Source organism: Siniperca chuatsi, linkage group LG16 (assembly GCF_020085105.1).
Source record: "Siniperca chuatsi isolate FFG_IHB_CAS linkage group LG16, ASM2008510v1, whole genome shotgun sequence".
In the NCBI taxonomy this organism is placed as follows: domain Eukaryota; kingdom Metazoa; phylum Chordata; class Actinopteri; order Centrarchiformes; family Sinipercidae; genus Siniperca; species Siniperca chuatsi.
The window spans coordinates 24,948,510-24,963,767 of record NC_058057.1 but is presented as its reverse complement, the minus strand read 5'-3'; the positions used below and the strand labels follow the sequence as shown (position 1 = coordinate 24,963,767).

Genomic DNA, 15,258 nt, shown 5'->3' with positions numbered 1-15,258 from the left:
CAAATGTCACCTGCTACAGCTGTTAACAATTCCAGCTACACCAGGCCGGGGGGAGATTTGTCCCAGCTCATGTCAGAGTGTTGACTGGTTGACAGAAGGAAAGTCAAAGCTGATATACATAAATTATATGTATATGACTGCACAATAAACAGCAGCAAATGACAAAAGAGGAAAAACTGTCACAATGAGGAAGTGATACACACTGTTCACGCGAGAGATAGAAAAGAAAAGATAGACAAAAGAACAATGGTTGAATTCAGATGGATTAAAATGTTTTTGTATCTGATACTGGTGCTTCAGTTTACAGGTAAGGATACATACAGTATAACACTTTACAAAATGAATAATACTAGTACTTGATTGCTTCATGCTTGTTTGTTTTGGGTTCAGTGGTCTCTTGAAAACTAAGTTTGGGGGACATTTACAAACTTATGTTGTATTTAAAATGATCCTCACACTAACTATGAACATAACAGCTATATTCTTATTTTAGTTCATGTGTTTCTCTCTCATTTCTTTTACAGCATTAACTGTACAACATCGCCCCTCCTTAATTGTCCGAGATGGGGATAAAATCACATTGCCTTGTGAAAATGTGTTAAATCACTATAAATGTGACAGTACTTCCTGGTTCTTCAGTCGTTTTCCTAGCACAGCAGCACAAGATCTGGTTAAACGTGGGCAGACTGTTAACACTGTCAAAGCTAAATCAGACAGACTGAGCGTTACAGTGAACTGTTCTCTGGTTATAAAGAAGGTCACAGTCGAGGATGTTGGTCGTTACTTCTGCGAACAGCTCAACAAATCTGGTCCAAACACTCTTGATCTGTCTGTTGTTACCAGTGAGTATTTACATCATAATGTTTTCAGCTCAAACTGTCTTGTTAGAACAATATACTGAAACATTACAATAATTATTATCAAAGTGTATAAAGTTAATTTACTCTTTTCTCTCACAATATCTCCATCTTCACCAGTGACTGAACATAAGGACAATCATAAGGTGACGTTAACCTGCTCTGTGTTGACATATCATCGGTGTGGACACACAGTGAAGTGGCTGTATGGCGCTAAAGATGTGGATAAAGATAACAAAGACTTAATGACATCACAGTCGTACTGCTCGGCCAATGTGACCTTTACGACTTCTCATTTTATTTACACATCAAAGAATTATGAGTTATTGAAGTGTAACGTGACAGATGGTTACACTAGAAAAGTGTTTACCTTCAGCCCTCAGTCCTCAGGTGAGAAAACAGTTGAGAATATGATGAGCCGTTTAAAATCGCTTCATCCTGATGTGCAAATTAAGTGCATTTGATTATTTTATGGATTTTATCTAAAGTAGGAGCAAACAAAAGCAACGCACCTGAAAACAACGATACAACCACAAAGCCACAAGGTATATTTGGTATATATCTCTCAGCAATCTCTATGTATGACTGTCTGTTGTTTGATTGAGAAAAAATATTTCAGAAAAGCATATGCAATTCTCTTTTAGCTACAGGATGATGGAGGATTGAACAGAACAGAAAACTGCAGCCAAAAATCTTCTGTTCTTCTTCTATTCCATTTCTAGATTGGTGGTGGTTGTACATCATTGTGGCTGTGGGTTTAGCAGTACTCTTTATAACTGCAGTGACACTCATTAGATGGAAGAGAAATAAAGGTGGGAACATTTACAAATGAAGCTTTTATCTACAAAATCTATCCATCCATTTTCTACCGCTGGTCCCCGTTTGATGACTGGAGCCTATCCTGACTTTGGGCCTAGGCAGGCACACCCTGGACAGTAACTCTATTCTTGTTTTGATAAACCTGAATTTTGACTATGGAAGCTAAATAACTCTATTTTTGTCTTTTCAGGGAACAAACCACAGAGGGATAAAAACACAGTGAGTTTTAAAACTGAATAATGAAATGTTTATACAATTATGACTTTACAGAGCAAACCAGTGTTTGTGCTAGTTGCTTTTCAGCATTGTAACTATGATTCTATAGCTGAACGACAATAAGATAAGAATAAACAGTGCTGACTATATTGCCTTGACACTAAGTGGTGGCAGCAGCAAAGGCCAAATAATTCATTGTGAGGAAAACCAAGTTAGATTAAAAACACATAAAAATGAAATCTGAGCAAAATTCTTGATACACTTAATGCAGTCCAGTACAACACTACCAAGGATGAATTCTGATTGGGCAAAACCAGAAACTGCCCAGGGCTTCAGACTCTCAGGTGCCCCGTATGCCTCTGGTTCACTGTCGGTTCGGTTTGGGTGGTCTGATTCACTGCAAGTTGTTTGGGATTGGGACCAAAAAAAAAAAAGATACCAACAGTAATGAAAATGATAACTGTGTGCAGACGCACACAAACCTGCGGCCATGTTGTTTTCTAGCATAGGAATATCGGTTGATTTGGGGGGCTTAAGGCAAACTTTTAATAAACTGCGAGGAGCCCAAAGCTCATTTTTGTCCCAGATCTCGTTCATCTTACATAAACAACTGCCTCCAAAATAACAATAGAGTGCAATGACAGTGTCAACAAAAACAGAACATAATAAGCCTCATAGAGAAAGTATGTGTGGTGGGGTGTTGTATTGGATTGCATTTTGTCAAGTCAAAATGAATTTATCCACGGAGCTGAAGTTGTAGAGTTGATGCAGTTTTCCCACTAATCCAGGAGGCTTCATCACACTACATGTACCACCTGAATGGATGAAACCTACAGAAATGTATTTTATTGCACCGCTGTTGCTCGTATTGTGCCCTGACTATTCCTGCAGTGGCTCAGTCTGCTCCAGAAACCAGTCAGGACACGGTGAGATCACACACTGCACCCAGTACAAAGTTACACTCACTGGTGTTTGTATGTGTTCTTCAAAACATAACTGTCCGAGACACACAGTGACTCTTAAGCCTAATTTTCTTCTGCAACATAGAAGAAAAGGGTAAGATGTTGATGCAACTGCTGTGCACCAGAACAAAAACAAAAAAAGAGTGGGCTGTAGATAAAAATGCAAGCTCAGTCAGCTTAAAAACACAATAGTCAACTTAATGAATTTTATACCTGCCAATCCTGAAAGAGACTGAAAGAGACATGATATAATCAAGCGTAGATGGAAATAGAATAGAAAATAATGAAACAGAAAAAAGAAAGCGAGTAAGTCTAAGTCCACATGTTACTGAGCAGCCATCATGTTGTCTTCTGTGTAGGCTGATCCTGAAGATGGTGTTTCCTACGCCTCCATCAGCTACACCAGGAAGACCAACAGTAAAGCCCGGGTAAGCTGTCTGTTATAATAGTGTAGGTAGTGAATATAAAAATTAAAGTATGAAAAAAAAAAAAAAAAGTTTCTATTTTACCCTTAAATCCCATATAATTTTATATTCTATATAAGGATTGTGATGCCAGCCGGTGTTAAACTGTGTGTGATGTTTGCTGTGTTGTGATACGCTGTGTTGCATGTGATGATGTTGCTTTGTGTTTTATTGCATTTTATGATATTGCAGTGTGCTGTGTTTATGTTATTGAGTTATTTTGTGTGTATTTGATGTATTTCATTATTGAACGTTGCGTCGTGTTAATGTGGTGTGGGATGCTGCGTTGCATCATCTTTCATCGTGTTGCCTTGCTGTGGAGAACTGTGCTGTGTCATGTCCGGTTGTGTAATTTAAGTGTTGTACTGTGTTCCTTTTTGTCTTATAGGTTCGGGCTGGTGATGATGCAGTGACCTACAGCATTGTGAAAGCTCCCTCCTCTTCTGCTGGAGCCTCTGCTGATCCCACCCTCTATGCCACCATCAACTAACCAAAAAACAAAACACATTAGTTACATTTAATATCATTACATTTATTTTACATTGATAGTTCATTAGTTAAAGCTTTCTGGTGTGAAAACAAAGTCAGTTTTTATTCCCAGAGTGAGTTTAGTGTAACTTTAACAAGAATTCACCAATTCTTGTGGAGAAATTGTCTACGCAGTCCAATTCTTGGAGATTATTTTATTTAATCCTCATGTTCTAACTCAGTTACTTTGTGTGCAGTGTTTATTGTTTCTAATACAGCTGAACAACTGCATCCAGCTGTTATTTTCTAGTATTATAATGTTGTAGTGTTATTTTTATCATAACCAAGCATTCACCTGTCCTTCGTGTATTGCTCTAAAATGCTTTTTGTCCAGAAGACCAGAAGGGGGAGTTGTAAATTAAGTTACTACCGCAATGTGAAAGTAATAGCCCAACATTCACATGGCTGTTTGCCATATACAGTAAATATGATACATTTTGCTCAGTGAACTTGCTTAATATCATGTAGTCATCATTAGGCTATTTACAACCACATTTGGAACTTTTATTAAAACTCATATTCTGTCTCTATTCTGTGAGGTGTGTGGATAGATTGTTGTTTAAAGAATAATTCTATTATATTCTACTCTGTTCAATTATATTTTATTCTGTTCTATTTTGAGAACTAACCTTGTCAAGCAACTGAAAATGAACAAAATGTGCAAAATCAACAGTTGCAACAAGGGGCAGAAAATCCCATTTGTTGCAAATATATCACTTGTTGACGCCATCGTCTATCAAAATCCACCAATCAGAAAGCTCCGTCAGTTCCAAATATGGGGAGAGCGTACTCGTTGGCCCGCCCCTCTTTGTTCGCTCGACCAATGAGAAGCATCCGGGATAGGTACCACGGAGAGATACAGGCGCTAGTAGGACCGTTTTATCCCCAATGATTTAATCATGTGAGGGATTGAAGGAGCCTTCTCTATCAACATGAAGTCGGATTTTTTGGGGAGATAGTGGATACCGAGGCGCCGTGCAGGCGGCTGACGGGGAGGAATGCGCAGAAGAGGTAATTTTCCCGGACTGGGGTGGTGGGAGGCAACGGAACCAGCAGTGTTGTGAGACCAAGCGAGATGGCTAGTGCCAGCTAGCTAGCAAAACAGAAGGACTTCCGGAGGATATTTTCAAAATAAAAAAGCTCCGACGAGAGCACGATTCGTTTGGTTGACGTTTTCAATATAATACGTTTACTGACACGCTTAAAGCCCTCACAGACGAATACATAATGGGTTTATGAGTATGCTGCAACGATTGGTAGCGCGTATTCTTTATATACGCAAGATCGACGAACGTACTGCTTTTACTTTAGTGGGATCTTCCGTATTCCCAGCCCAACGGTTGTTAGCTCTATCTTGACACATACAAGAAGGGGTGAAGTTACAAAGCCTGGAACCAAAACAAGGCATCCTGTGGTGGACAAGGACGCCTTGTTATGAATGGGACCCACCTCTGCTCACCGTGTGTTTTTCGAGTCAAATGCCTTTTATACCGCACGAACTGTCGTCTATCTGAAATCGGAGCCCCGGTGGAAAATACGGTACGGTTGGATTAATAACGGTTGGGATATTTCAGCGGCTGCACTCTAACGAAAAATCCCTGATATCGATATGAACTTGTGCCAGTGGTACTCACTAGTAGTGTGTCTTCAAGACATTTTCGTTCGGCAATAAGTTTGTCTTTTAATTGTGTGCATGCTATCAATGTAATATAATTAAAAAAGAAATTTGCATTAGTTTCTGTTATACTCATGAATGAGTTTATAGATAGCTTAGCGTTCTGTAGGGTAGGAGTTAGCTACATTTGTAACTTAAGTCTTTTGGCATCATTATGCGGACTAAAACCGTGTTCGCATTTATTGATTTTCTAATAACGTCTTTGTACATCAAAGTGTATTTTGACATACACCTTTGGTGCCCTAGGCTACTTGTGTTATTCTCAGTGTTATTTTATCATGTATAACAGGATTTTGTCTAACACCTAGTGTGCTACTATAGGATGTTACGTGGGTCATTTTGGACCTATGATTTCTCTACACGATTTTGCTGTCATATTTATGCTTTTTACATTTATTGTAGGATTTCTATGAAAGAAATCAATCTTGCTCAGCTGTTGCTACATTGGGGAGGAGTGTGCTTCCCTATAGGGATTTGTTGTCATGTTGTCAAGGCTTCATACTCTGCTGTAGCACCATCATTCCTCTTCCAAAATAGGAAAGGCACAGATCTTCTTTGGTGTATCTACTTGACAGGAAGCGCCTTATTAAAACATTGCTGTACCTTTTTTATGGAAATTTTGTTTAGAATTGATCCTTATTGTACTGTACTGTACTGTAGACCTATTTCATAAAGCGTAATGACATTTTTACTGTATTGTAAGCCTGCTTTGAGGAAGCAAAATGTGTTCTGGTATGGTTGAAGTTTTATTTTTTTTACCCTGCCAGGTTTGCCCTCAAGATCAATATGTACTGTCCAACACTGACAAACAAGAAGAAGCTCTTGTAGCTGGAGGAGGATTGCCTGCCTTAACTTTTCCTCCTCCTCCTCCTCCTGGCCCTCCTGGGATCAATGACGGGACCCAACTCCCCAAGCCGGTCCGGCACCACCCCGGCCAAGCTGAGCAGGCATGGCCGGTCCAAGAGCACCAGCTCACACTGCCTCCTCCGCTGCAGCACCCAGGAGGATTCCTCCACTTCTCCCCCTAATAACAGCTCCAGCTCCCCTGGGGAGGAAGAGGAGAAGGATGGAGGTGTTCTTTTCTACGTTAACAGGACCGGTTTTCCCATTGAGAGCGTAACCTGGGAGAGGATGTGGTCCCATGTGGGTGCTGTGCACCCCGAGGGCCAGGAGATGGTGGACAGGATACGAAATGCTGCATATCTTCCCAAGGTAAGCCAGCTGTGATTGGTTCATCCTGCAGTATTTGAAGTTGTAGACAAAATATCACTTCATGAGAAAATATTTAACTTTGAAGCAACTAGATACCTAATATACTGGATAGTTCCAGTATATCTCTCTTGGTTCATTTGAAATTTGAACTGACCTGAACTGTTCATCTTTTGGTTTGCCTGTGTTTAGCATATGTTGTCATTATTTCCAAAACGTCCCTTGTTATAATTTATGTTGCAGTACTGTTGAACAATGCACCTGCAATTTGGAGCTCTGTTCGTTGTGTTATTGCCTCTTTGTCAAACCTGTTTTATAGCTGGAAAATATAGCTGAAGGATTATTTCCATTCATAGTAATGGATGGCTGAAGCCCTTCCTCATGTCCCTGCCTCCCTCCTTTTTGAAAATCATCATATATTTTCTAGCATTCAAACCACATTAGTTAGTGATGATAAAAAGTAACCAAGAAAATTACCACACAATCAGTTAATAAAATACATATGGAAAGAGGCTAGTGGGGATATGTGGCAGGGTTTTGATTGTCCTTTTATAAGTTAAGACATGAAAAATCAGCACAGTTGTACATGACAGCAGCAATGCGTTAGAGGTTCATGGAAGTGCACTGAGTGTTAATGGACTCTTTATGAAGGGTTTCCCCGTGGAACCCTGCGGTGTTCCCTGTGGCTGCCGTACTGTGAAGGAATCCAAAGGTCTCTGCACTTTATAGTGTTGGAACCAGCTCTGTTGTGCTCTGCTGTGACAAGACAGGATGGATGAATGTGAGAGCTGCACAGGTTTCTTCCTACAGGCTGCCTAGAGAGTAGACGCTGGCTATATGATGGGACTGCTTTTCACTGTGTTTGAGACGGGTTGACGGGTCTCACCGCTGCCTTGCTGTGAGAAGGTTGGTGCTCTGTTCTTCTCGAGTGCGAGTTCTGTCTTTATTAAATATGCTTGATATTTGCAGCACAGTGTTGATTGCATCAACTAATGATTATTATTTCATTATCAATTAGACTGTGGATTATTTTTAGTCTATAAAAATTGCCATCACAATTTTTCAGAGCCCAAGGTAATATTTTCAAATTGTTTTTTTTGTTTTTTTATCCCAGCCCAATATATTCAGTTTAAACAAATGGCATCTTATAATATTGCTACCTCAAGATGTTCTCTTTTCTCCTGGTATGCGTACTGTTCCGATGTCAATGAGGAAATTATAAATGTGATATGAATCAGGGGCCATGGCGTCAGATCATGTGTCTGCTACTCAGTGGAAGACATAATGGCTGTCTGTCGAGAAGTGTGTGTGTGTGTGTGTTCACAGTTACATCGCTTAGGTGTTAATGCCAACCTGTTTTCACAAATACACACACTCTGAGGTGTACACTCACACACACACGAATGCATCACATTACCATGACAACAAGTGTGCTAAATTTGTTCACCATACCTGTCAAGTGATGTTAATTCTGCTTTTTGGATTTGTCACAGTTTGTGTGTGACTCCTGACTCACACACACACGTCAAATACACACACATTCGTATCATAACTTGGCTGTAGGTTAGACAAATACTGTATGTATGCTTCCTAAAGGCAATTTAAAACAATCAGTAGCTGAAACGACACAGACAAACAGATTAGAAAGTGACATAAAAATTCATGTTTCATATCAAAAACGCTATTGCAGTATACGCTTACAGTAAACAGAGGTTCAAACCATAATCGCAATAACTCCCCACCCTGTGAAGCGTCTTTGAGTAAGACATTAAAACCCAAACAGCTCCAGGGGTGTGCTGTTGTACAGCTGATCCTGACCTCTGACCTCTGACTGCCTTGTAGAGAAGTTTAATGCAATGTTCTGTATGTCATTTACAGTAACTTTAGTTTTACATGACACAAACTAAAAAACTCCAACCAACAACCAGCCTTAATGAAAAGGAGGATTTGCCTTAATATTCAAGGCTTGTTAACATTCCCCCAGCAAACATCCCGAAGTGGTACTGAAATAATGAGTCAACTAATCGATTAACATCAATGAATCACAAATTCATTGTGATTGATAATCTATAAATTGTTTAAGTAACATATGAAGCAAAACACCCAACATTTGCTGGGTGCGGCTTCATAAATGTGAGGATTTGCTGCTTTATATCATTGTAAATTGAAGGTTTTGGATTAACCAAAACAAGACATATGAAGGCATCACCTTCGGCTCTGAGAAATCATGATGAACATTTTTCGCTATTTTCTGATATTTTACAGACTGAACAACAGATTAACATAAATTCAGCATAACATATCACTAGCTATCACTTACATGCAAGTCTGTAAAAATTAAATAGCAACAGTAGTAGTAGCAGCAACATCAGTACTAATACTGGCACTTTTATTTTATTTTATTTATTGAGCATCATTCTTTGTGTAGCAGCAGAAAAGACAGAAGCCAGTGAAAGACAAAAATATGTGCATGTGTCAGTGATTTGGATGAATGCTTGTTGTTTTTAAGGCTGTGGACGAGGGAATCTGGTTGTTGTTTAGCTCTACTAATTGGCCATGTGGTCGTTAGTGACCCAGTTGGCTGGCAGTGCCAAAATCCCATACTGTTGTTCTGAACAGAAGGATGACAGGAGGACATGTGCACACAAACAAACACACACATAGAAACTGTATATACAGAATGCGCACACATAAACCACTTCTCTGTTTTGTTTACAGAAGCCTTTGGCCATAGGTCATAATCAAACGTATCAGTTACTCATGAATATCACTATAAAGTTTGAGCCCACTACAAAGCTACTTGGAAGCCTTTCAAGTAGGAAAACACAGTATTTCACTGTAGGAGTGAGAAAATAGTAACAGCCAAAAAAACATTGTTATATGCTTTTTATTATTTTACTTGATGATTTACATTAAACTCGACCACAATATGTGCAAAAATGGGATTAAATTAAGTTGTTTTGCTTTTAATTGCTTTGCTAGGATATGGGTTTCTATATGCATGCAAGGTGGCAGTATTCTGGTATTGATGATATGCAACCTGATTCTGGTGTGTGTGTGTGTGTGTGTGTGTGTGTGTGTGTGGCATGTGTAAGGTGTGAAAACAGGTGGTTACCACAGATACAGTCACTGATACACTTAGCCAGATGGGTTAATTATGCCTTTAGAGAGGGAAGGAGGAAGAGAGAGAGAAGAAGAAGAACTTTCTTATTGGGACAAAGTGTGATATGAGAAGAGGGCAAACATTAATAATAAAATTAATTAATTAACATATATGTATCATTATTACATTTATCAAATAGGCCAGCCAATTTAGTTTTTTTGTGTTTGTAAATTTATTACAGCTGCTGTGTGTAACATATAACAATAATAAATAATAAAATGAATGAGAGACATTTATTGAGTTGCCACAAACACATGAGACGGACTCTTATCGTATCATATCGTCAGCCACCAGGTCAGTTTTGGGTAGAAATGTGATAGATTGCTCTGGGATACAAATCAGAAAGTACATGTAGATCCTGTAGTTTGCTTTCAGAATGCAACATGTGGTACCTTCAGGTAGACTTAACACAGTGTACACCTGTTTTATTGTCAGTGACCAGAGTCCACGTTGCCACCTTCCGTGCCCTCATTAACAGAATTGAAGTCTTGGCACAGGGACCAAATAATCCCTCTAATACAATCTGGGTAGTGGATAATCTCTGGATACCAACTGGACTACCGAAAGGACTTTTAATGGGTCTTTGCTGAAGCAAAGATCTGTCAAAGCTCTGTAAGCAAAACTAGAAAAACTAAACTTTTAATTCAAGACATGTATGCAGTATCTCTAAAATATATATTATTGAAAGTGGAAAGGGGTTACAAACCCCTAGAGGCTAGAGTCCTTTTAAACATCGCTAATATGGGATTTTTTTTGTCTGTTATTCACTTTCCAGTCCTTTCTGAGGCTTTCACTTTTCACTTATTGAATGTTTTAATTTGAAAACAAATATATTGGTATGCCCCATAAACATAACATGACAGGTTTGAAATTGGTCAAGCATGAGTGTGTCGTCATCAGCAGTTGTGTCCTGTGCTACATGTTAACTGGATGCATGGTCACTGGACTGGAGCAGGAACTAAAACTAACTGTACAGTAGATGTTTTCACCAAAGAAGTAGCATAAAGTCGTTTTTCATTTTCATAATCCATTGTAGTTCCATTGTTCTGGAGTAAAATGTTTCTGTTCAAGCTGTGACAAGAGGATTTTATATTGGATGGTGTTAACAGATTACATTTAAACTAGACATTTTTAGCATTTGCAATAGGAAAACCAGCTCAGCGACATACACTAACAAAACATTTACGATTCTGTGTGCAGAAGCTTTTGTAATTTTGTTTAATTTATGACACAAATGGCATGTTTTGGATTGGACGTTGATATGTATGGATTCCTGCCAACATGGATTAGTTTAGACAGATGTGCTCTGGGGCACAGAATTACAGACTACAGCATTAATCCTCAAGAAGGTGTTCTTCAGTGTGATTACTGTAGTCCTGCAGTAGATACAAGCCACAGCTAAGCACTGAAATAGTACTCAAAGTCCTCAGGAAAAGGCGGTCATCACTTTATAAACAAATAATACAACCATATAACTAAATAAAAAGGATGATTGCAAGAAACATGTTGAGACTTTGCTTAATCATTTGTTTCTCAGCTGTCTCTCTTGCCACTCGCACATACAAAGAGAAAGGCATTCCTCGGGATGTCCCACTCTAAAGATATCTTGACAGCAGGAAATTCGATCTGTCTCTCTCCCTCTCTCCATCTTGCTCAGTTGTTTCCATTTTTAAAGCACACAGAGCAAAAGTGCTTTAAAGGTAATAGAGGACACTGCTATATGTAGTATCTCTTCATCTCAGTGGCCCTTATACCTGGTACTTTGATACCTTGATGATACTTAAATGAAACATGAGACATGTCTGCTGAGCTATACAAATGCTTAAATTAATAGGAAATAACCTTTTTATTTTTAAAGGTTGTGCAAGTTAATTAGTTTTAGTTTGACTTGTTCTTGCAGATATTTTACAATTGACCATTACCAGGCAGCATGAGTAACTTGAAGTTACTCTTTTACTTATGTTCTCCTTCAGACTTGTATTGATTTTGCTATGCTCTGCTTACTCTCGTTGACTTTTTGTCTTTCTTTCTCCAACCACCTTCTACTCCCCATCCCCCATTTCCTTCCAACAATTCAAAATTCAAACACCAGGAAGGTCATAACCTATATTATAAGATGTCACTCTTTTCTCTCTCTGTCTTCTATCTTTATGTCCCTCTATCTCTGGTTACAGTCCCTCTGTTTTTTGTCTCTGCTGCTGGGTGGGTCAGGTTGCCAGCCTGCATCCTGGCTCTGGAGTAGGGGAAAAAAATAGGAAAAAATGGGAAGCACGGTAGAAGTGATGAGGAGGGAGGACTGACAAGACAGGGTGACATAAGAGAAGATGGAGAAGGATGGGGTGTGACACTGAAACAGACAAAGGGGGAGAGCGAGAAGGGAAAGGGAAGGAGAAAACAAAAAGGAAGATTTGAGATAACTATGAAGGGGAAGGAGAAAGAGCAGAGGAGGAAGAGAAGAAGGATAGGAGAAGATAACAGAATAGAGAAACAGATTAAATACCAGTCTAAACTGGGACTATGAAGTGATCCTCTCCTAGCTGAACTCTTAATGGAGAGGATGCATGTGACTCGCCACCAACTCTGTGTTTGTGTGCAAAATAATATACTAATCGGCGAATTATCTTGTTTACATGTTTATGTTTTAGCCATTTAGATGCTTCTGTTTCCCAGGTTGATGTAGGCTACGTTCACACTGCACCTAAATATTTGACTCCTCATAAGGACGCTAACTCCTCTGTAAATTCGCACAGTTTGGATATGAAAGACTATGACAGCTGTAACTGACGTAACTGCCTGAAATCTCTGGCAACATCAAATTTCATTGGGCATAGTACTGACCTTCCACCGGAGCTGCTCTCAGCTGTTCTTGGCATGGTGGACAGCTAAAATGCTGCAGTTTTCATTAAATGCTTCATAAAAAGTAATACATCTGTCATGCTATATTTTTAAAAAGGAGCTGTGGTTGTGTTGTAAATAATTTTGCAAAATGTGAATCCAAAACACAACTAAGTCATTATACAGAGTGTTCAGTGCCTTGCTCAAGGACACACTGAAAGGTCAGATGGCTGTTGGTGGTGACTGAAACTTCATCATACCGCATTTAAAATCGAGCCTTTTTTGTATGGAAGTTCTGCACTGAATGTGATGGTGGCAGCAGAAAGATGGCAGCTCTATCTGACATTCCTCTGTAGCAGAGAGATGAGACGAGAGGATGATAAAAGTGAGTGGATCATCAGTTATCTCACTCCCTGACCCAACAGAAAGCAGCTTTAGAATATGTGTGTGTGTGTGTGTGTGTGTGTGTATGTGCACCAGCTGATGCCAGTGTATTACGCCTTAGTGAGGATTTTACTACATGGGAGATTATGCAGCAATAAAACCTGCTATTTACTGGTCTTTGCTGGCTGGCAGACTGGTTTATGGACTGAATGACTGTTGACTGGCCTGATAACTAGAAGAGTGACCAGTTGGCTGTTTGTTTTATTTGCTCAGTGACTGATTGACAGGTTTACTCGTTGGTATTCTGTCTGGTTTTGAAGGCTGATCTACTGTTTGTATTAAATGAGTCAAGAATAACTGTTTTATTGACTGAGTAACTTGTTGAATGTCTGATGTACTAACTGTCTGAATGGCTGACTGCAGATGAAATCCCATATAAGGTTCTCATTGTGAGTTTTGAAGATCCTTGGGTGCCATTAAAAGCTCAGATGATTGTGTGTGTGTGTGTGTGTGTGTGTGTGTGTGTGTGCATGTATGACGGATATATGTGTGGGGGGGATTATAAAAAGAGGAAGGTTCTACCACAATTTAAAAATGGTTTATTTTAAGTACATCTTGAAAGATCACATGTGCCCCAGTTTTATACTAGGACCCCAACCATTTTGCAAAAAAAACCAAACATAACATGTATGTACATACAACAGTACAACATGGAGGGCTCTTTTTGTGCTGTAAATAAACAGTGAAGCAAAACCCCACAGGAAATGATAGGGATGCTGCTATAGTTCACCCTTCCTGTATACACACACACACACACACACACACACACACACACACACACACACACACACACACACACACACACACACACACACACAGGCTGCCTGTGTATCAGAGGAAGTGTCGGTTTGTGTTTAAGTCTGACTCACTCTCTGCTCGTGTGGTCATGTCCTTTCATGAAGCCACATCTGTGACCTCTGTTTCCCTTCTGAAATGGTTCTTGTTGAGGTGAAATGGCTGCAGAAACAGCAGCGTGGTTTTAATTTTCACCACAGGCCTCTCATAATGTAGGTGTCTGTTGGCCCAGTGGTATGAGGTGGTGCACCCCAACATTCAGGGTTAGAAACTTGCCTTTATTATGTGTCATCCATCTCTTTATCATATTATTTCCTGTGGCTACCCACTGTCAGCTATCTAATACTGATTAAATGTATACTGTATCTGTCCCTATCAAATAAACATTCAATGAAATAAATGAAATTAAATACATGGGGTTTGTTCGTCTTTTTTTGCACAGAATGCTGTATGTATGTAAGTGATAGTCGCAGTAGAAATAGCTGTATTATTGTCTTGCTATCTAAAAATTTAAGTCCCTCACATAAGGATATTCACAATTAGCCCGATAATGGAAATTCACCACGATCAACTTATCTCAAGTGTTTTTTTATCCCGATCAGCGATCAAATTGTATATCGTCATAAGAGCAACCACGACTGAGACTTTCAGAAAGCATCTGCTTAGCATTAGTAGTTAAGAAATTACCTCAATGATTTCTGGTGGATTTTAAAGAGTGAACTTGAGACTTGTACCACTGTCACTCTTGGCTAAATGAATTTAGTACCACAGCTAGAAATTAATGTTCTTTAATGTGAGAGTAGTATAAATAGTTGATTAGTATAGCCAGTGTACATTTATTCCAGCAGTGGTGGAACATCAGTGAGTGTCAGCAGTATGAGCTGTAATGAGTCACGGGACATTGAGAAGGCAGATTTAAAAGATGGTGGGAGGTAGTTTTGGGGCTCTGAACGTTACCACATGTCGATTTTCTGGAAATAATGTGTGAAAATCTCTCTCTCTGTCTTCAGCTTGCTGTTCCCTCAGTCCCGAACTTCAAACCGTCCATGTCGGTCCCAGACTGGCTGGTGGCCATCCAGAACTACATGAAGGCTCTGCAGTATCCTTTAACCGAAACACAACACACGGCAGCATGTGTTGCCATGACAACAAATGGCATGATAACAGTTACACCTGTCAGGTGCACTTAGTCTGTTTGTGTCACATCACATTTGACGTTTCCACAGACTTTAAATTATCGAGACACCAGCGTGACACCAACTTCAGGGATGCTCTGTCGATTAGTTAAGGG

General features: G+C 39.4%; 2 protein-coding genes across 4 annotated transcripts in view; both read left to right on the top strand.

Annotated features, from left to right (window-relative positions):
- Positions 1 to 192: 192 nt before the first annotated feature.
- On the top strand, positions 193 to 4,446 carry LOC122863068. 2 transcript variants are annotated; one of them, XM_044169172.1, is made up of 8 exons: positions 193 to 307; positions 525 to 842; positions 978 to 1,247; positions 1,346 to 1,402; positions 1,580 to 1,669; positions 1,867 to 1,895; positions 3,214 to 3,282; positions 3,707 to 4,446. In XM_044169172.1, the coding sequence occupies exons 1-8, from the start codon at positions 247 to 249 to the stop codon at positions 3,806 to 3,808; spliced, it is 996 nt and encodes a 331-aa protein (XP_044025107.1). In that variant the 5' UTR covers positions 193 to 246; the 3' UTR covers positions 3,809 to 4,446. The 2 variants fall into 2 exon arrangements, with proteins under 2 accessions (XP_044025107.1, XP_044025108.1); XM_044169173.1 differs by lacking the exons at positions 1,346 to 1,402; positions 1,580 to 1,669.
- Positions 4,447 to 4,649: 203 nt separating this feature from the next.
- vash2 (vasohibin 2) overlaps positions 4,650 to 15,258 on the top strand; it is a 32,325-nt gene continuing 21,716 nt past the window's right edge. Inside the window, exons 1-3 of one of the 2 annotated variants that reach the window (XM_044169097.1) lie at positions 4,650 to 4,857; positions 6,289 to 6,733; positions 14,978 to 15,066. In XM_044169097.1, the coding sequence (XP_044025032.1) occupies positions 6,413 to 6,733; positions 14,978 to 15,066 (410 nt within the window). In that variant the 5' untranslated portion in view covers positions 4,650 to 4,857; positions 6,289 to 6,412. Of the gene's footprint in view, positions 4,858 to 4,894; positions 5,386 to 6,288; positions 6,734 to 14,977; positions 15,067 to 15,258 lie in introns of those variants that run through there. The other variant, XM_044169096.1, reaches the window with a different exon arrangement.